Source organism: Erigeron canadensis, chromosome 4 (genome assembly GCF_010389155.1).
Source record: "Erigeron canadensis isolate Cc75 chromosome 4, C_canadensis_v1, whole genome shotgun sequence".
Taxonomy (NCBI): Eukaryota; Viridiplantae; Streptophyta; class Magnoliopsida; order Asterales; family Asteraceae; genus Erigeron; species Erigeron canadensis.
The window spans coordinates 40,007,537-40,030,599 of NC_057764.1; the positions used below are offsets into that span (position 1 = coordinate 40,007,537).

Genomic DNA, 23,063 nt, shown 5'->3' on the forward strand with positions numbered 1-23,063 from the left:
AATGTTAGATTTGTATAAATTATAAAAAAAATTATAAATACGGGAAGTATGATGCATGGTAAGGGTTTATGCATGTTTACTTTATGAAAAAATCTCTGGATTTTGAAGATTTAATTAAGTAACCACATGTAAGTTGATTAAGATCGAATGAATCCAATAATAAGCAAATGTAATCAGTGTGTAAACAGCAAATTAAATGTGTGTGTGTGTGTATATATATATATATATATATGTATCAAAAACAAAATAGTACGTAAACGTGTTGAACAATGGGTTAGACTTCAAATTACAACCTAACCTCTTTAAAAGTTATTCAATTAAGTAGTACCAGCTTTAATTCCTTTCCAGTTTATGAGTTTGTTTTGAGGAAGCAATAATTTTAATTGGAAAGCTACAGGTTGTACGAATTTGAATTCCTGTGAAATCGTTCTTTATTTTTCCTGTGAAATCTTAAGGTGTGGGGTGTCTTATGCGTCTAATCTTTCTTTAATTAGTTTAGTACTATTTGATAGAACACGTAATTTTGATTAATCAATTATTATCATAATTATAACCATACTTGATAAAATTGGAACAGTTGATTATTGCCCAAATGGACCGCAAGATGAAGTTTATTTATCTCAAATGCAAAAACATCGAATGTCATGAACGATTGGGAGCTAGTTGGAGAGTTATAAAGTGTTGTCTGGTTTCCTCCAACCAATACATACAACTTATTATGTGAGGTTTCAGCCCAAAATATAGATCACAAAAACTATTTTCAATCAATTATTACCATTTAAGCAACCTGTCTACTATATATAATATCAGATCCCCAAAGAAATCCACCGTTTCGTCATTCCTTACAATTTGAAGTGTGGATGCCATCAAAGGTTAAAAGATATATGACTTGTAAATTATTACAATAATAATTATACCGCTATTCACGTTTACTCTAGTTCAGTTCAAGTATTCAACTTCAAATAATGGGTGAAGATTGCAATAGTAGCAAAATGAGTTCGTAATTTAATTTGGTTCAGTGAATTTGAGGATTTGTGTCCACATGACCATATATAAGTATATAACAATTATTGACCTAACAACGATAATGTGGTAGTCCACATCATCATATAATGCAACCAAATGACCAATGAACCAAATGTTCTCTCACTACTTCTGTGGATGGCAACTTGTACGTTATAATCTGATATGTTTGACTTTCAAAAGTTGGAATTTACGAGTACCTTTGAACCACTAAAACGTGACCAATAAGTTAAGTTCTTCTAGAACCTTTAGCCCCCGACTCCTATTATAACGCATATAGGACAATGTACAACCTATTGTCCAATTTAAAACCGTATAGAAATATGATTAATAAATATTCTCCTAAAAGTTCCTTTGAACCTCCAAAACGATATCTCACTAACATCATTTCTTTATTTTGTCACGTGTCACGATCTTATAAACTAAGAAGATTTTTAACAGGATTAATTAAAATGACATATATTTCCCATTTAATATTACATATAATTATAATTAAAAGAAGAGTTTTGCTAAACACATTTTTAAAAGCTGTAGTTAAGATGTATTAAATAATTTTACATTTACCATAAAATTCAATAGTGAGTATTTAATATGAAAAGTGCAAGTTTGTATGGACATTAAGTGTAAATGGATGCATTTAGCATTTTTCTTAAAAGAAAGTGAAATAATTGAAGTGTATCATTTCTCGTCAAAATCCAAAACATATATGCTACATGAACATTTTTTATTTCAATCTCTTGCGGATAAGTTCGTATTCAAAATGTATGTGTTGTGTATCATACAAAAACTAGCCAGCATGCCTGCATTTGTGTGCTTATTACTATATAAAAACTTTGAAAAGGAAGCAAAGTAGCATCAATTAGCCAGTTAGATGAACAAATAAATTGACATATATACACAAAAATAAAAGATGACAAGGTTGAGATGAACACGTTTATTATTAATAACCACAGTAGTGTTTTAGGTCATTAGTTATAAATTATGTTTTGACTTGTTGACTTTGACTGGAGCTTCATTTCCCATTGTAACACAATATATGTTTTAATTCTTTGCGCATTATTTTAACATTATTGTTAAACAAATTAAAAAAGTTGTACATTAAACAAATTCTAAAATTATTCTATAATATACTGTATCATAGCATAAAGATGTGTGAAACAATAATGAATCATCATAACATTTGATAAACCAACTGTTGTACTTCTTAGACAAATCATCATCTAAAGACATTTTAGAATATTCAACTAAGTTCGAATTCATCAAATCAATGCTAATAAAGACTGTTGGACTTTCAAATATAATTCAAGTTAAACTTCTTACAATATCGTAGAATCAAACTTCTTACAATACGCATCCCCTTTGATCATATGATGTAAACCAGATGATATTTTTGTATGCTGAGAGCAAATATAGTGTAAAAGAAGGGTAGGGGTTAAAGTTTTTACTTACATTGTACAGAATTAGCAAAATAGGCTTTGAAGAATATTTGGGTTGAGCTTCTGGAGAGATGCAACCTGACCCACTACTTTCGCAATTAACCCGGTTACACGATCCATATATAGCATGTAAAGTCCACACCTACTCTCTAACAGTTGAAGTCCTTTTCGAGCATGGAGGATTGAAGTCACCCATTCTTCAAACAACTCTACGCACAAGATCGAATTTATTAAGCAGCTATCATTAAAACTCCAATATTTGCTTTTAAAACTAGCCTTATGTCAGGAAGTCTTACATAAACAAGAACTTTGCTTTCAAATGAGTAGCTTATGCATATTACGAATTCTAAAAACAAGCACACAATTATCAATTACGTATCACAACTGGAACGTTAAAGTTGGAAATTTATACCCAGCACTCGTCAAAATTCAGCTTAAGATAAGAGTTCAATACTGGGCCTTGATCCTAATGGTATATGTCATGCTCCATCAACAGAAAGTTTGTGGGTTCTAGTCCGTTTGTGGACAATTTGTATATGTGATTATGTGTCGAATTGCGGTTGATTATTTTCTCATCTTGAAACTATTTCTACTTTCACATGGTTATTAAAATTTCTACATTCAAAAATCAAGACCCATTAATCCATTCCTCATTAAATTAATTTTGAGAAAGTATTATGAAACTATTTCTACACTCACGTGGGTAAAAAAAATTGTCTACACGGAAACAACTTTTCTTAATATGAGGTTATAAATAATAAAAGTTTATATGCATGTGTCAAGGTGAAGTAGATGAGAATGAGGTAGTAACTCTTGAGACTAGCGGTGTGAAATTAGCATGATGAAAATGCATGCTTACGTGTTTCGAATCCATCTGCCTTCGACCAACGTATTAGGTAATCTGATACCAAAAACTCGATCAGCTGGATCCTGCCAACCACATAGCTAATGTAACAAAAGTATATGTAGCTGTAAACGCTGAATGTGATCAGTGTCATATTAAGATATGAAGAGACAATACATAAAAAATTTAAGGTTAATAACCTCAAGAAAATGTTCAAACCTTCAGACCTAGTATATCATAAGTATAATCATGTATCTTTTGTGTTTCAAAACAGTAGCCTGATTACAATGGTGTTGAGTTTCAGTTGAATGAAAAGGTTGAGCATGATACCAAAAAAAAACTGTGACAAGTGAACTCAGGGAGTCTTAATATGAGCGATTTAGTTTAAACTTGACACTAGCTATATACAAAAATAACATGCACAGCATATAAAGAAGAGAACTATTAACAAGTAATGGAGGTGACTGCAATGAATAACTTACAAAATGTACAGGCTGTTATGCATCTCAGGGAAACTTGGTTCAAATGGATCAAGAAATAACAAATTTTCTGCCACTGAAGAGATTTTCTGAGAAACTGCAAGAATCACCCGCTGTCCAATAAATGACTCACTTCCAAGCTTACGAAGCAAGTGTTGAACATGGAACTGGGAATCATTTTTAAACTGATGGGCTTCTGGATGAAAAATGTTGAATAAAGAAGAATCAATGAAAAAGTTTTTCACACAAATATCAGTTTCAATTCGTTTAAAGAATTAAAATGATGAAAAACATTGAATAACTGATGTGAATGAATATTATTTTAAATGCCAAAACAGAAAATATATACCATTACCTTGTAATGTGGTGCACATTTTCCTAACTAACCGCATTGACAAGCTGCCAACAATCCCTTCAACAGGTTCAGTATTCTTCCCCATAGACAAGATATTCTTGATTGCCTCTTCAGGGACAGGACAAAGGTAAAACCATAAGTATACTCAACTTTTTACTGGAAGGGAACAGAGAATTAGAGACAATATTTACCTAAGCAATCCAGTAATCATGGAATTTGGGATGCTTGTTATCTCAGAGTTCACATGTCAAATTTCTAATATATTGATTAGTTCTATAAGATACTTACACATTTTTAGTGTCTATGATATATGCGTAAAACAATGAAAATTTGTACATCATAATCAAACAAACTGTAACATGCAGACATGCTCATTATGTTACAAGTAAAAACTAACAACAATATATGTTCAATACTTCAATGATAATAATGAACGCAGTGAACATAATCATATTGATATGCTATGAAAGAAATGGACATGCTCACTATGCAACGACCTTACTTGAACAAGATCTGTTATACGGCTCATTTCATCCATATTCTTGATTCCTAAGATATTAAAGAACTAATATCACCATATCAGCTATATGAAAGACCATTCCAATATTAAAATAACATACAGCACAAGCATAACTAAAGAAGTTCAATTGGGAATTGTAAAATACTTGAGTAACCACTGACGTAGTTCTAAATAAAACAATCAAACAAAAAAGAGATACCCAGAATGAAGTCCACAGCTTGGTGTGACCAGTTCGCAATATTTGTATCATCTGGCTGCACAATAGCAAATGCAGAAAGTAACAAGATGAACATAAGGCTTCAGCTCACACAGTTAAATTAAGAGACATGAAGAACTGTACAGATCCAGTTAATGAGGCAACCAACACACATTTACAGAAGTAGTATCGCATAGATCCACAAGAAAATCAACTGAAGCCCCAAGTTGTTCAGTCTCCTCAGCATTATTCTCTGCCACATATAGTTATACAATTAAAATTGTCAGGCCTCCATCCTTACTGTAACATACCTACTACATTAAAATTACCTCTCATTTAACGGAATTCTATAAACCACTTCTCTGAAATAAGATTATTAAGAACTCAATAATGTCGGTGAGGTTTCATTCAATTTAAGTTTGTTATCTATACATAGATAATACAATGTGTCTACTTATTAAAGGTGGTACAATAAATTTTCTAAAATGTAGCAAATTGCATGAAACCTCACCGACATTTGCTACATACCGTAATGTCAAGCAAATTGCATTTCATATACTAATATAAACATATAATGTTTAATGGCACCAAAAAGTCCTCAAATATAAACATTAGCAAATAATACTCATAGTTATCTATACCAGACAAGAACAAGCGTTGTGTAGAACCATCAATTCTTCTTTTTCTTCTTTCCTTAAGTCTCACTGCACCATCAAAACCAACCAAAATCTCTCAATACGAAAAGCAAATAAGTGAAATTCACTCCTAAATACACAGACGCACACAATAAACCAAACCAATAGTTTATATAACCTTGTCTAAGAAATCTACGGCGTAAAACATCATTAAATCCAGAGTCAAATCCCTCTCCTGCTAGCTTATTTGGACTCAACTTCCCTAGATTGTCAAAGAAATAGCATTTGCAGGATGCACCCCCTGAGACTAACTCCTGATGTAAGCCATCTGCATAACAAATACACATCACTTGAGATAAAAACACATGGATCTCTTTGAGATTACACATTACAATTTGTTACATCAGTTAACTAAATAGTCAAAAAGTCAAAGTTAAAGTGTATATACATCATATATCAACAACAACAACAACAACAACAACAACAGGACCCGATCCCTGCGCGGGGTATGGGGGAGGTAAGCTGTAGACAGTCTTACCTCTACACAAAGGTAGAGAGACTGCTTCCATAGGGACCTCCGGCCACAAAGGAGTGCAAGACGGAAAATGTGAAATGTTTAGAAAATCATACCTGTCAGCCGAGAATCTGAAAAGAAATATATATATATATTTCTTAATATACATCATATATGTATCTTAATAAAGCTAACCAGGGTAACACCTTTTATCCAATATATATATATATATTTCTTAATATGTTATACTAATTAGATGCTTAGGTAGATCAGTTAAATAAACTCAAAGTTGCAGTCAAAGTCAAAGTCAAAGTCAAAAGGTCAAACTAAATTAGATGCCACTATTATAGGTATAGATAGATATAGAAACCTTCAATTTGAATGAGATCCTGTTTGAGTGTGAGAATCTCCTGTTTACGCTCTTTCGCCTGTACAGATTTAATTTCATTTTATATATAAGTAATAATAAAAAATAAAAAAAAGTTTGACCTAATTTTGAATCTAAAATGATAATTTGTGCGTCCGGAAAATACCTGTATGTATATATTGCAATTATATATTATTTATTTATATACATACACACCTTGCGTTTCCACTTGAGAGCATCAACATTGGAGGTTGAAGAAGAAGGATGACTAGTGTCAGATGAAGAAGGTTTTTGAAGGAGTTTAGAACGAAGAAGAGCTACAGCTATAGCCAGCTTCAATGATTCTTCTGAGCCGCCGGTGGCGGTGGTGGTTGTGGTGGCGACGGTTTGCCCCTCCGTCGCCATTTTCTCCCCACTTATCTTTCGGGCGGGAAATATTTGGAATGTTTTTGATGTTAATGAAAATGAAGGGTTGATTTTAAATTTTGTTCGACATTGCCGAAAAGTCCTTCAACTTTCATGTAATGTTCTTCAACCTTTGAGTTTATCAAAGAGTTTGTATGTCACTTTGGGTTCTCGAAAATTTTAACAACTCGAACAATTCTAACCACTAACTAGAAAGAAAAAATAAAATAAAATTATAGGGTCTATGAGTAACTTTTGAAAGTTATTTCTTTACTTTCTTGGGCTGCTAGTAAATTGCTACTGGCATTTTAATTTAAGGTCATCTCAAATAGTTTTTACAAAATGTTTAAACATGCAGGACAAGTCAGTCATACGTCAACAAATTGTTTCAACATATTGAATCAATACACTAAACTCATTTGGCCTCTAACCCAACATATTGAACCCAAGTTTGCCATGTAACATCATCAATCTAATATATCAAAAAACACATTACAATAATAACAAAAACATAATTATAAATTTATAATAAAATTATATTACAGAAGTTACAAATACATAAATTTAATATTCCTAGATAAACATTATATCAAAATTTTAATAGTTTATTTAGAACTTCTATAAATTTGTCTTTTATTTTAAAGAAAACTTAGGAAAAAAAAACAATATTGTTGGAAAGATAAAGTAGGAAAAAAAAAAGAAAAAAAAAAGCAAAACCTAAATAATCTTTGGCTTTGCTTTTGTTCAATGGTCAAAAACGTTTGGGGGAAAACAACATTAAATGAAAATTGGCCCCGTATATCAGTTTATCTTTAAAATGTTAGTGTACAAACTGAATAGGCACACTGAGCAACATATTATTTCTACAATGGTGGCACTTTGGCTGATCAGTATGCATATTGGCATGGTGTTTCCAATTGGATACTGGAGATAGCCTAATATGTATTGCCGTTAAAGAAAAGCGTTCTAAAGTTTAAAGAGGGTTGTTTTTAGCAAGAAAAAAAAAACATCTATACCACTCGTATATTATAATGTACCATACATATCATACATCAATGTCTACAATTTTCTCTCTCATCCATAAATCATTTTATTCCTTTAATTATTTCAAAATCTTTTATCTCAAAAACCGTACATCGATAAATTATAAAAATTATATGGGTGTTCTTAAAATTTCATGCTCTTTCATTAGAGATATCATTCAATATACTTTCGACAAATTTTTAAATCTGAGGACGAATCCCGTACGGCTAAGGCATTTGACTATGACACTATATGACATATCACCTCCTATGACCTATCACCCTCATCATGTTACCGCTGCAACGTGCAGGTACTTTATAAAATGGGTATGAATGAGTCTAGCGAGCAAAAACTACAATCTTGAATATGATAATTTTATACCTGGGTTAGTTTAAACTTAAAGAGTAATATCAGTCATAAACATGGCGTAAACTGAACGTATTACCGATTGCATGAGTGAAGCCATTGTGGTTTTTCAGTTCCTTACAAAAATGATATCTTTTAGATGAAGCAAATGATACAAGAGGCAAAAAAAAAAAAAAACATTATTGGAGCACCAGAATACCAGATGATATAGTTTCTTTCTATTACAGTTTAGTCCAAAGTTTTGCACTCGAATGCATAGCAGACCAGTGTCGCGCAAGGGCTTAAATACTCATTTTGTGAATTACAGACAGTCGACACTCGACAGAAACTCTTCAACTTGTTGTAATGAAAACAATGAACAGACAGATTTTGAAAGAGCAAATAAATTGAACAATGTAATGACACAAAATAAAAGGCAGGCATCACACTTGATAAAAACAATGAGATTTCAGTAAAATACAACAGTTGCTTTTATGAACTTCCAAGTCTTTAACAATAATAATAAAATTTAACTCGAAAGTCACAAAAAACTAAAATGTAAAAACAAAAAGAAAAGTCTCAGAAAAATTCATCTGGTCGCCTCTCAAGATACACACTCGAGATGTCAAAATTCATGGTATTGAGTCCACCTTTTTGTTTTCAAACAACACATTACTACTATGTCTATGGTAATATAACCCCTCAACACAAAAACAAGATTATACAGTTCACTGATTGATAACCCACCTCTTGTTTTCAACATTATCCAACCACTTTTGTACTTGTTTCCTTAGAATAGACTTTCACAAGCACCCACGTCAGCTGCTTGCGCCTCTAAAATGGCATTTCCAGATGAGCTTGATTTAACAACCTTTTTAACACCTTCAAAAACGGCTTTCTGAAAATAGTCATCCTCCATTGTCTTTAGAACATCAGCCACAACCTTGAAATCCAAGGCACCAGAGAGCACTAAATGCCCCATGATTTCACCAAAGTTGTTAGGTGCCCTAGGTAAATCAATTGCGATATCGTCTAGCAATGAGCCATAGGAGGTGCACCCAGCTACTAAATCAGCTCGGTTGATAACATTTTTAGACAAAAGATGCTTCAGAAGGTTTGAAAGTGGTTCTACACAGGGTGGGCTTTTCTCCAAAGCAAGTGAAACAGCTTCCTTTACAAACTCGGAGTGGTATTCCGGGGCTTTCAGTTCCTCCAAGCATTGTAATGCTTCATCAAGCATACGGACACTGAAATATTCCTCAAGAAGAGAAATGGTTTTCCTCTTGAGATCATCCGTGTTCGTTGCCTTCAAAGATGGAGCAGCAGGAGTAGGTGATGGTGTTGAAACATGTCTCGCAGGAGGAGCTGCAGCCTGAGAGATGGCAACAGGAGAGGTTAAACTAGGCCCAACACTGCCTTGCAACAAAGCACTTGATTTGCCACCAATGAAACCGCCACTACCCTGGGGAAGAAGTCTTTGACTTGATGACGGTGTCTTGTTTGGTAACACTGGTTGTTGGACACCCCTAGGTGTCGATCTAGGCTTCACAAGCTCCCAATCGTTCTCCCCTAGTGAAACAGGTGCCAATCCGGGGGTGCCCGGCATCATGCGGTTCCCTGGCATACCTGGCATCATGCCACCAGTACCAGGACGGTTCACACTAACAGGGGTACCTTGTGACCCAGCAGCAATAGCCTGGTTGTTTCTTATGCTTGCAGTTGAGCCTGCACGGAGCCCCAAGTGCTTCTCGGCAGCAGCATGGATCTGTGCAATGGTCGTGACTTTCTCCTGAATAGCATGAAAAAGAAAAAATCTGCTTAACACGACACAAATACCCAAAACAATTAACGATATTAAGAAGAATGAATACCTCTTCCCGTCTTTGAACCCATTTATTCGATCTGAGATCAATAACATCACGAACCATAAACCTCATGCGTGGAGCTAATTGCTGGTTTGTTGCTAGCTCTTTCAATCGGCTGAAGTAAAGATCATTAATTCTCCTTGACTTAGGACTCTCATCAAGCTGTTTGCCTATCGTATTAAAGAAATGGCATATTGCCTCCACGTTTTCTTCCTCTGGGCAACTTTTGTTGTCAGTCCCTAAAAGCTCCTGTTCAGTCCATAATGCATCATGAAAAAACATAAAAATAATAAATACTCTCAAAACAAATTCATAAGGATTGCCATTACTCAGGTAAGAAACAACAAGAACACAAACCTGAACAATATGATGAACAATCTTTTCAGGAACCATTTTCTGCTTCAAAAGCTCACCAATTAAACGAATGTTTCCAAGAGTGCGGAGTTTAACCATTTTTTCTTTCTCCCTACGCTCCGACTCTTGTTCAAGAGAAGTCATCTGCCTTATTTCCTCCCTCAAGTTATCGGCACCTTCAAAAGCCTCTTGGCAGTTATTTAACAGCAGACGCTTGAATGTGATCTCCTTGCCATCAGGTTCTTCGGAGGGGAATGGGGGGAGCTTTGTATTCAAATCCGAACACAGCTGAGCATACATTGGGCAGAACGTGGGCTCAAGAACAGCCTTATCAAATATCAACGAGATAACCCCCTAAATTGCATCAAAACCCCACATTATTTCTATTGTCCATTAGCAGGAAAAGAACGATTGAAAGAAACGACAGAAAAAATAAAAATTTCAACGATTTATATGCAACAACAAGTAGACACAAACCTTGAGAATATCAGCAGATGTGATTCCAGATTCGATCAATTGGCCTTTGAGGAGATCAAACTTTTCAGGAGTCAACTTGTTCAGGATACTGAAAATCATAAAAAGTCAGGCATTATGACTCCCATGAGGTAGACTGTCAGCATACTTTGTGGCAGGAGCAAAGGGTTGTTTTCAACACACTTAAATGAAAGCATTGTATTTGACACAATAAAAAAGACAAAAAGAAACATTTTAAAAGAGTAACTAATCAAATTTAAAGACCACACGGAAAAAACCCTGTGAGACTAAAGTAAACAAAAATAAATTTTGATTTACCGAAGCATTGCATTTGACACTATGAGAGAAGTTATTAATATGGGCCGAAAAAATGAACCATAAAAAGTTTAAGAGATTGAAAAGGTTCAATTAAAAGTTGTCAATCATAGTACCAGGCATCCTACCGCACATGCATATAAATTTGATTTATTAATTAAACCCGAGGGAGTAAAAATATAAACCATTTAAAGTGGTGGGGGCGAAAGATAAGTTTTTATAAAAGGTGTATTGGTACTGCACAGGCTAACACCCCTCTATGAACATTAGAAAACAGAGCTCAAATGTACATATATACAAATACAATTTTTGTATGCTATATGCCTATATTCATGACTCACTCGAAAAAATGAAATATAATATGCAATTAGAAAGATAACTTCAACCCATGTACTTCTAATGGGTCTACCTGGGTAATGGTTGGTTTCAGGCATGCCTAATAGGTAGGGGCCGAATCAATAAACTTCGTAAATTCATTTACTGGAAATCTAGTATTACAATAGTAATATCTTGGCTTTATAATCGTATATGGCATATTAAATATATTCAAAAATCCTTTCAGACCAATCTTGATCAGCTCAAAATTCAAATAATTCAGCCGAAACCCATATTGACATGCAATCCAATCAACCCATTATGTTACCTTTATCCGGATCTAAAAAAACATAGCATACTCTCAAAATAAGTTGAATTTGAGTAGGCTTTACCCTTTTACTGTCTTCAAGACACGATCCTTGTCAGAGAGGGTCCCCCTTCGAACTGACCATGGTACCTCAGCTTTGATAAGAGCTGGGGCAGGTCCAGACTGTTCCACAAAGAAGAGAGCAGATTAAGGCTAGACACCAAAGTTGTAAACTATAAAATGTTTAAATTAAAATAATCCTGTTTTAGACGATAGATCTAAATAATAAGTAAACAAAAATTAGTATAGAAGAACTGACCACTTGGTTAGAAAAGGCTTGTCTAGCAAACTGTGAGTTCGGTTCTTGCCTATCAACACGAACAAAGTCACGAGAGTCTCTCCTAGCATCCCAAGATCTCTCCTCCACCGGTACAGGGGCTCTTTCCCGCCAGTCGCGGGTATCAGGCTCAGAGTAGCGTGGCTGAGGCTGAACTGGCACCTGCAAGTAAATATATCCTTTAAAAGGCAATAAAATATTAAACCACAGGTATGCTAAAACAAACAATTGCGGTACTCACGGTTCCTTCAGATCTGGTCCAACTCTGTGTCTCCCCAAAGAATTCAGTTTCCACTTCCTGTTTGACTCTCAGTATCTCCTCAGGGATGTTTACAACCTACCATAAGATGAAGAGCAAACGCTTAACCAACATCGTCAACAAAACAATATATTGAAATAAGAGTAGACCCGATAAACCTAAAACCAAAAGGGGAGGCATTATGGTAAAAGCACACAGAGAGTCAAGAGGATGGTTCGCAGTAATGCAAGAACATGCAGTAAAGCCGCGTTTTTGCAACCAGAAAAACTCAACTTTCATAATATAGTTGTTTAGATACAATCATTACAAAGATACTTTATGAATAACCCAAGCTAACTATCATGTATATAATCATAGAATGAAAAAAAAAAAACTCTGATGTGTAACTTAATCATTACCTCCCTAAGTTGTAGCAGCTGGTCTCTGCTGTAACGAACACGCTCACGAAGCTCAAATCGAGAATCATTGTTCTAAAATAAGATATGCACAGAACAAATACATCAGTAACAAAGCCATAGAGAATATATTTATCAAAGAGCAACATTAAATATGAAATGCATAAACTAACACATCATAAATCATGCTAAACTAAAAAAATTTTCTTCACATACAACCACGATATGTAAAACTAAGCGTGCAACAAAAACTCTACCAATTAAAAGAAATACGTGAAACTGATCACTAAAAATACTGTTTTAACAATCAAATTACAGATAACATCAAACTCCCAAAAACAAACAAACAAACAAAAAGCAAGCTCCGGATAATATCAAGATATAGCATCATATGTAAAACCATAATTTAAGTACATTCCCTTCAAAAACACCTAATTCTTCTGAAGTTCACATTCCACATTATGGGAGCATTTACTAGGCTTATAAATAAGAGCTTATACATAATCTAAACACCACAATAACGGAGCTTAATTTTTAATAGCTTATTCACCGCCAAAAAGCAATTCTCTCTTTTGAAATAAGCTTTTAAGCTCCTTAAGTAGCTAGCTCAAACACCCCATACATCATTATTTATAAAAAGACATAAACATCGCCATTGTTCTTATACTTTATTCACTATTATTCACCTCCGCGCCTCCGAACCAATAACAAAGAATATGTTGAATATCTCAAATACATCTTCTCCAAAACTTTAAGGAAAACAAGTATTCGTATACTCAATTTTGTAGCTAGAGAACAATTATACGAAAACATATAAGCCATAACAATTACACATAAATCTATTAAAAAAATTATCCAAAAACCTAATGCAAATTATCCCACTTCATAAAAAACACATATATTAATAAATCAGATCCCTTTTTTCACCTCATATCACACATCAATAAAAACAAAATCTTGAAAAAAAAAGCAACTTATATAACAAAAAATCAGCTAAATATACATACAGATTATGTATATAACACAAACAAGTCGCAGATCCAACATGGGTTTTAGAAAAAGTAACAACCTGAAGGGCGGCAAGAGAAGAAGTGCCGGCGCCGGCGCCGCCGTGAGGACGAAAAGAAGGAAGATCAGAACCACCACTACCAAAATCAAAACGTGGGCCAGTTGTTGTTCGTCCCCTGTTTCCACCACCTGGTCTTAAACTTAACACTGTTTGATGATCAGCCTGCATACCTTTTTTTCAATAAATTTTTTATTTTTATGAAAATCCAAGCAAAGAACAGAAATTCTTTTCGATTATTGATCAAAAAGAAGTTATCTTTTTTTATAAATCAAGATTCAAAATCTTGAATAAAAAAGATAGGGTTTTTTTTTTGTGTATTAGGGATAGATGTTTTTTTTCCCCTTTCTCTCTCCTGTTATAGAAGAAGAGAATAATGATAAAAATCAGAGAGAGAAACCCTTATATGTGATATTTTGGTTTTATAGATGAAGTTTGGTGTGGTTTTGGAATTGATTAATACTTGAAGGGAATTAAGCGTAACTTGTTGTGTTGGGATATATGCGGATTGCTGGTTTTTAGTTGAAGTAGAAATTAATCCTCAAAGTTTGTGGAAAGGCTATTTTTGGTCTTTTTGTTTATATGTGTGTCTACTTGCTAATCTAGGGTTTCTATATTTTGGCACGGCCAAAACATGAAATAAAATAAGTTTATTTTTAACGAGAGATTTTTTGTTTTTGAATATTGTCAGGATACGAAATTAAAAAAAAAAAAACTCATTGTATAATGGTATATGAAAATTTTTAGTTGTTATAAGTTAAGTTAAGTTAATTTAATTTTTTTAGGAAAATGTGAAATGTAGTATTTAGAGTTCTACTTAATGTGTACATTTTATGTCAAACTAGATTAAATCCATCCTTTACATTGCAAATAAGTGTTGTCCTAAAATTTTTAATTTCAATTTTATATAAAGAACCCTGACATTTATAAAAAGGGTACAATTATTTAATGAATCTTAATTATAGCTTTTAATGTATATTTTTTTTAGAATAGATAGTTTTTTTAGCAAAACTTTTTATCACATTTTTTTAAAAAAACAAAATAGAGTATATTATGCGTAGTTGCAATTGAATGAATAAGGATGATTGAGGTTGATTAAATAAAAAAATAATAATTGTTTTGAATTCCAATTAAGTCTTTTATTTTTAAACTATCTGAATCAAAATGTTGGTTTATTTAAAGATAATAATACGAGTATTTCATAAGGTTATCTCCAATGTCTTCTACACAAAATGCTCAAGTATACCGATCACCTCCGTCAGCATACTTAAATTTGTTTGCCTTCAATTTATCATACTGAAATTCAGTTTGCCTATGTACAATATCATTATTCAAATAAGTTAAAAAAACAAAAAGAAGAAGGTGGTAAAAATTTGGGGCCACAATAATGATATGCTTTCAAAATGCCTGCTAACAAAATGAATGGGCATACTGTTCAACATAGCGAGCTCTAGTGATGGCACAGTGTGATGGTAATTAAATTGGCTAATTTTGATGATTCCATTAAGGTTGTCTAACTACAAAGTCTCTTACAATCATCTATTATTTATAATTTCTTATAAAGATTTTAGCATATCATTAAAAGAAAAATGGTAGTTGCTCTAGGTATTGCTGTTATGACTAATTACTAACAAAGCGAAAGCAATGGAATTTTTAGTTCGTGAATGGGATTTTTAATGGAAAGTGTTTGTTTTTTTTCTAGCATGTAGTTAAAAAATTGGTTTAGTTACTCTAGTTATTCTTGTTATGGTCAGTTGCTAATAAAGTTACCGAAATGAAATTTTTAGTTCGTGAATGGAATTTTTGATGGAAAGTGATTCACAAGTCGAATTCATAAGGTTGAAAAATTATACCCCTTAGTAATCATACTTTAATTATTTATGTCCCCTAACTAACACTGTCTATACTTTTATAATGTAAAAACATAAAGTTACACAATTATCTAATAAATATACATATCTATATCTATATTATCTATATCTATAATATATTATAAAGCAAAAAATATTTGTCTAAATTTTAAGTTTCAATATTTACATTCCCAAAATGTTCCTCTATCAATTTTATATTTACATAAAATAACTATATTACTCGTTATCTCTCATAAAATCTCAACCAATTATTTTTTTTCTTTCTTTCACATAAATCATTTATTCCTCCAATTCATTCAAAATCTTTTATCTCAAAAACCGTACATCGATAAATTATAAAAAATATATGGGTGTTCTTAAAATTTCATGTTCTTTCATTAGAGATGTCATTCGATATACTTTTGACGAATTTTTAAATTCGAAGACGGAACTCGTACGGTTAAGGCATTTGGCTATCACACTCTATTAATAAACAAACTATCCCTCCTTTTTTTAACTCTTTACCTTTAAAATATCCAAAATACCTTTAATTTTCAGCACATTTCTAACTCAAATACTAAATCTACCCAATATATCCTTAAAATATTTTACACTCATATTTATCCAAACTATCTATGTCCTTTATTAATTAATTTAAATATTTTCACATAATATCTCTATAATATTCTTAATAAAGTTATTTACAAAAAATACATCACTTAACTATAAAATAACTACACTACCATTTACGTCAACTTTTAGATTAATAACCATATCGTTACCATTACCGCCACTAGCACCACCGGTTACCGTCACCGTCGCCGTATTGCACGGGTACTCATCTCGTTTAATACAACGTTTAATGATTCTAGCATGTCGTTATCACATGACAACTTGATTAATCATCATTTTAGTTAACATTTTAGTTAAGTATTAACATTAAAAGAAAATTAGGATGTTACAATTCTCTCTTAATTAAAAGGATTGGATTAGTAGGTAACCTTAAATTGTATTGTTGATATACATTCTTCAATTGGGTCTAATGTTTATAACGAACTTTCGTCTTTAAAGTGAATACAATCTATATTGTTAACTGTTAACATGGTTTGTAGTGTGAGGTGAAAGTGTCATACTAGCTAGAAAGCATATTAACTTGATAATGTGATAAAGTGACAAATAAATTGTCGCGTAGAATCCATTATTGTGTTAATTGTGTTAATTGTTGTGCGTTTTCCTGCTTGTACTAATCTAAGGAAGTTGATTACATGCGGTTAAGATTGACTAGCACAAGAAGTTTGTTGCAAGTATTTAGGCTTGTAGTCTTGTACTAATTTTGTTATGTAGTATGATCAAGTGAGAATCAAAATAATGGTGAGAACCGTAAGAATATTTAAAAAATTATCTTTAAGATTTTAGTCCTTAAAGTTAAGGGTAATGCTCGTATCGTATCCAACCGCTACCATCTTTTGGATCGCCGGCCGCTCATCAAGTACATATCATTCTCATATGTGTCCGATGACAACCCCTTTAGAACGACGAATAAAGACAACATCCGTACCGTATCAATACTTTTTCAACACGTAACCCAAATGATTATTTTTTTTGGGAATGAGTTTTTATTCAAAAAAATAATAAAAAAAATAGAAACTTATAACGACAATAAAAAAAATTAAAACATCACACCAAAAAGGTGAAAGAGAGAAGTAAAATAATGGTTCTCACAGTTCTTACTCTTATTTTGGTTCTAACATTAACCTTGCCCGTGGTATATATAATATATGTGTATATGTATATTTTGTACTCATTAAACAAAAAATGATTAATTCTTCACTTATTTAGCTTCTAATTGATGCAAGCGGCTCAAAGCGTTAGGAGAAAGTGGATTAGCTTGGCATTGATCTTTTTAAAGTGAAAGGTGATTAACATTTGGGTTAGCAAGGGAAGTAAATCCTTTGATACTATTTTGGTCAAGCTTGTTCATATGTGTATTTTCGGTCAAGTACTTATTTATGGTTAGAACTTGGTTACAAGTTAGTTTAAGTAGGGTAGTGTTATTGGAAATTTAATGGTAGCTTTGCTAATAAACTAGTTGCTGATGTATTGAAATGGGAAAATGTAGTGATTTGAACATATGGAGTAAAGTTGTTTGTGTAAATTTTGAAGTCATTTTGAGTTCTAATGAGTTTTGCATAATACTTAAGTTTTGGAATAGATTTTGATATGTAGACATCTTTGCAGCGTTTGGGTGTAAATTACGACGCCCGTATAATCTAGTTACAGTTGGCTATGCTTTAAAACTTTTTGTCACTCACGCTTATATATTTTTTTGATCTTTTAAGAAGGTCGTATCATGTTACTTTCTAAATACAATTATTACTTTTTAATGAAGATCTAAATAATACACAAAATTTTCCATCAGTTAATTTATTGGAGGATTTTTTTTCTCTATAATTCCAGATCGATGGTGCTATAAATATATGTATAAAGTATCAAAACTAAATGTGTATTTAAAAAAGTTTGTTAAGAAGGTTTAAACAACCTCTCGAATTCAATATGCTTATCAATAATAAGCAAATCACACGTTTTGCACAAGTTATATAACATGACAAAATAACATGAGCATGGGTATATCTTCGACTCTACACAATTTATCTTAAACGTAAATTTTTTTTAACAGACTTAAATGATGCATTTACAAAACATAAACATAAAAGAAAAATCAAATTAAATTTGGTTGAGCTTTGTTTCCCAAAGAATTCAGTTTCCACTTCTCTCCCCAGGAACGTTTACAACCTACCATCCATAACCTTATTAAACATCTTGACAAAACAATGTATTCTGAACCAACACTATTGAGAGAAATGAATACCTCTTCCCATCTTTAACCTCATTTACTTGATCTAAGATCAATAACATCACGAATCATAAACCTCATGCGTGGAGCTAGTTGCTGGTTCGTTGCCAGGTCTTTCAATCGGTTGAAGTAAAGATCATTAATTTTCCTTGATTTAGGGCTCTCATCAAGCTGTTTGTATATCGTTCTAAAAAAATGGCATATTGCCTCCACGTTTTCTTCCTCAGGGCAACTTTTACTATCAGTCCCTAAAAGCTCCTGTTCAGTCCAAAATGCATCAGGGAAAAAATTGAAACTTATAATTACTCTCGGAACCAAATTTATAAGGATTGCCGTAACTTGGGGAAGAAACAACAAGATCACAAACCTGAACAATATGATGAACTATCTTTTCGGGAACCATTTTCTGCTTCAAAAGCTCACCAATTAAACGAATGTTTCCAAGGGTGCGGAGTTTAATCATTTTTTCTTTATATCTACGCTCCGACTCTTGCTCAAGAGAAGTCATCCGCCTAATTTCGGCCCTCAAATTATCGGCACTTTCCAAAACCTCCTGGCAGTTATTTAAAAGCACACGCTTGAATGTAACCTCCTTAGGTTCTTCGGATGGGAATGGGGGGAGCTTAGTATTCAAATCCGAACACAGTTGAGCATACATTGGACAAAACGTGGGCTCAAGAACAGCTTTATCAAATATCAACGAGATAACCCCCTGAATTGCATCATGTGCACACATTATATATAGACATACATATATTGTCCATTGGCGGGAAAAGAACGATTAATAGAAACTACGGCAAAAACAAAATTTCAATAATATAAATGCAGCGAAAAGTAGACACAAACCTTGAGAATATCAGCTGAAGTGATTCCAGAGTCGATGAGTTGACCTTTGAGGAGATCAAACTTTACTGGAGTCAACTTGTTCAGGATACTGAAAATCATAAAAAGTCAGCATTATGAGTTTTTAGACTATAATAAGTTTATATTATCTATAACCTAAACAAAGTGCTGTAAGTGTAAATATATTCTTTATATAATCCCTTGTGAAAATATATTCCTTAAAGTTAGGGTGAACAAGAAGGAAGTTTAATTAAAAAAATTGGTGTACACCGCCTAAGCATCGTCATTTCTCAATCATAATATGATGCCTCCTACAGCACGTGCATAAAAAATATGACAAGAGTAGTTATTGATCAAACCCGAGGGTGTAAAAATAAATACCATTTAAAGTGGAGGGGGCGAAACGTATGTTTTTAATAAATGGTGAACTGAAATACGGTGTACCCCACAGCACAGACTAACTCACTAACACCCCTCACGGACATAAGAATAAGATAAAAATGATATTAATTAAACCCAATTACCCAAAAGATTAAAAATAAAAAATATCTAAAGATGAGGGGGGGGGAACATAAGTTTTTATAAAAGGTCTACTAGAATACGGTTTTCCCTACCGCACCGGCTAACACTCCCCCATAAATAGTAGATATCAGAGCTCAAATGTGATTTCTGCATCCTATATTCATGACTCATGTAACTCAATAAATGAAAGTTAATATGCAACTAGGAATATACTTCTAATGGGTTGATCTGGGTGATGTTTGGTTTCGTGCATGCCAGATAGGTGAGGGCCAAATTAATCAATAAACTTAGTAAAAGATATAACAGTGAAAGTTTCCTAATGTGTATTTTATCATCATACAAGTTTATAAATAATACGATAGTATGTTTTGTCTTCATAATCATTATTAAATATTTCAAAAACGTTTTCAGGCCAACACGATATGACATCTTTTCGATAAGCTCAAAATTCCAATGATTCAGCTGAAAATTTTATGACATGCAATCCATTAATCACAGGCCATTGCTTATAAACTTTATTCCGCTTTAAAAAAAAATAGCATAATCTCAGGATGTATGGCATTTGAGTAGGCTTTACCCTTTTACCGTCTTCAAGACACGATCCTTGTCAGAGAGGGTCCCCCTTTGAACCAACCATGGTACCTTAGCTTTGATAAGGGCAGGGGGAGGTCCAGACTGTTCCACAAAGAAGAGAGCCGAATTAGGCTAGACACCGAAGTAGTAAACTATAATATGTTTATATAAAAATAATCCTGTTTTGCACGATAGATCTAAATAATAATATGTAAACAAAAATTAGTATAGATAACTGACCACTTGGTAAGAAAAGGCTTGTCTGGCAAACTGTGAGTTCGGTTCTTGCCTATCAACACGAACAAAGTCACGAGAGCCTCTCCTATCATCCCAAGATCTCTCCTCCACTGGAGCAGGGGCTCTTTCCCGCCAGTTGCGGGTATCAGGCTCAGCGTAGCGTGGCTGAGGCTGAACTGGCACCTGCAAGTAAATACATCCTTTAAAACGCAATAAAATAATAAAACACAGGTATGCTGAAACAAACAACTGTGGTACTCAAGGATCTGGTCCAGCTCCGTGTCTCCCCAAAGAATTCAGTTTCCACTTCCTGTCTAGCTCTCTGTATCTCCTCAGGGGTACAACCTACCATAAGATGAAGAGCAAACGCTTAGCCACATCGTCAACAAAACAACATATTGATCTAAGAAGTAGACCCGATAAACCTATTACCAAAAGGGGAAGCATTATAGTAAAAGCACACAGAGAGTCAAGAGGATGGTTAGCAATAATGCAAGAACATTCAGTAAAAAACTGCTTTTTTGCAACCAGAAAAACTCAACTTTCATAATTTAGTTGTTTAGATGCAATCATTACAAAGATACTTTATGAAAAAACCCAAGCTAAACTATCACGTAGACAATCATAGAATGAACAAAAAAACTCATGTGTCATTTAATGCATTACCTCCCTAAGTTGTAGCAGCTGGTCGCTGCTGTAACGAACACGCTCACGAAGCTCAAATCGAGAACCATTGTTCTGATATAAGATATGCACAGAACAAATACATCAGTAACAAAGCGATAGAGAATAAATTAATCAAAGAGCAACATTTAATATGAAAAACATAAAACTAGGACATCATAAATCATGCTAAACTAAATAGATTTTCTTCATATACAACCATGATATGTAGAACTAAGAGTGAATGGAATAAAAACTCTACTAATTAAAACAAATATGTGAAACTAATCACTAAAAGTACTGTTTTAACAATTAAATTACAGATAACACCAAACTCCCAAAAACAAACAAATAAACAAAAAGCTCTAATGAGCTTAAGCAAGCTCCAGAAGATATCAAGATATAGGATCATATATAAAAACATAATTTACGTACATTCCCATCAAAAACACATAATTCTTCTGTAATATACATTCCACATTATAGGAGCATTTACTAGGCTAAACAAGAGCTTATGCATAATCTAAAAGCCACAATAATGGGGATTAAGCTTAATAGCTTATTCACTACCAAAAAGCAATTCTCTATTTCGAAATTGCTGATCCAAACAACTTTTATAAGCGTAATATCTTCAAGATAACGGAAATAAGCTTTTAAGCTCCTTAAAAAGCTAACTCAAACACCCAATACATCATTATTTATAAAAAGACATAAACTTGGCCATTGTTCTTACACTTTTCACTATTATATTCACCTCCGATCTAATAACAAAGAATACGCTGAATATCTCAAATATATCTTCTTCAAAACTTTAAGAAAAACAAGTATTTGTATACTCAATTATATAGCTAGAGTACAATTATACGACAACATATAAGCCATAACAATTACACATAAATCTAATAAACAAATTACATATATTCTCCAAAAACCTAATGCAAACTATCCCACTTCACAAAAACCACATATACTTATAAATCAGATCCCTTTTTCCCCTTATATCACACATAAATAAAAAACAAAATCTTGAAAAAAAAAAAGCAACTAGTATAACAAAAATTAACTATATATACATACAGATTATGTATTTAACACAAACAAGTCCCATATCCAACATGGGTTTTAGAAAAAGTAACAAACTGAAAGGCGGCATGAGAAGAAGTGCCAGCGCCGGCGCCGCCGTGAGGACGAAAAGAAGGATTATGAGAACCAGTTGTTGTTCTTCCCCTGTTTCCACCGCCTGGTCTTAAACTTAAGAATGTTCTATGATCTGTCTGCATGTAATAAAAAATTTTGTGATTTAGTTTCTGTGTAATTGTGTATATTGGGGTTTGTTTTTATAGAAGACGGTTTGGATGAATTTTGGAAACAATTGATACTTGAAGAGGGTTAAGTGTAACTTTTGGTGTCGGGACAAACCGACATTGCGGTAATTTATTTTTTTCTTTTTACGTTTAAGTACAAGTTAATCCTCAAAGTTTGTGGAAAGGCTATTTTTGGCCTTTTTGTTTATATGTGCTTCTAAGAAAGTTGGCAACCCACCTTTTCTCATTTTTCTCACCACTCACTTCTAACCAATCACTGCATGTCACCTCAACCCCACCACTCACTCACCACTCATCCAAATTTCATTGGCATCCGACCACTCACTTCACCACTCATTTTACAATTTTCATTTTATTTAAACATCAA

The 23,063-nt window shown here is 33.1% G+C and overlaps 3 protein-coding genes across 3 annotated transcripts; all 3 read right to left on the reverse strand.

Moving 5' to 3' along the window:
• Positions 1–2,244: 2,244 nt before the first annotated feature.
• On the reverse strand, positions 2,245–6,802 carry LOC122596841 (protein MULTIPOLAR SPINDLE 1). The gene is made up of 10 exons (XM_043769490.1): positions 6,586–6,802; positions 6,373–6,430; positions 5,667–5,816; positions 5,495–5,557; positions 5,027–5,106; positions 4,857–4,911; positions 4,138–4,245; positions 3,786–3,978; positions 3,319–3,389; positions 2,245–2,668 (listed from the first exon to the last, which is right to left on the reverse strand). Exons 1-10 carry the CDS (start codon positions 6,772–6,774, stop codon positions 2,484–2,486), a joined length of 1,152 nt encoding a protein of 383 aa, XP_043625425.1. The 5' UTR covers positions 6,775–6,802; the 3' UTR covers positions 2,245–2,483.
• A 1,789-nt stretch (positions 6,803–8,591) lies between these two features.
• Positions 8,592–14,205, reverse strand: LOC122595044 (eukaryotic translation initiation factor). Its single transcript, XM_043767321.1, has 9 exons — positions 13,833–14,205; positions 12,767–12,838; positions 12,351–12,446; positions 12,092–12,271; positions 11,858–11,955; positions 10,839–10,926; positions 10,365–10,715; positions 10,014–10,256; positions 8,592–9,931 (listed from the first exon to the last, which is right to left on the reverse strand). Exons 1-9 carry the CDS (start codon positions 13,998–14,000, stop codon positions 8,933–8,935), a joined length of 2,295 nt encoding a protein of 764 aa, XP_043623256.1. The 5' UTR covers positions 14,001–14,205; the 3' UTR covers positions 8,592–8,932.
• Positions 14,206–18,307: 4,102 nt separating this feature from the next.
• Positions 18,308–22,694, reverse strand: LOC122597599 (eukaryotic translation initiation factor-like). Its single transcript, XM_043770175.1, has 11 exons — positions 22,471–22,694; positions 21,942–22,000; positions 21,844–21,894; positions 21,375–21,446; positions 21,134–21,221; positions 20,956–21,053; positions 20,712–20,891; positions 20,476–20,573; positions 19,380–19,467; positions 18,901–19,245; positions 18,308–18,791 (listed from the first exon to the last, which is right to left on the reverse strand). Exons 1-11 carry the CDS (start codon positions 22,649–22,651, stop codon positions 18,567–18,569), a joined length of 1,485 nt encoding a protein of 494 aa, XP_043626110.1. The 5' UTR covers positions 22,652–22,694; the 3' UTR covers positions 18,308–18,566.
• Between the last annotated feature and the right edge of the window lie 369 nt (positions 22,695–23,063).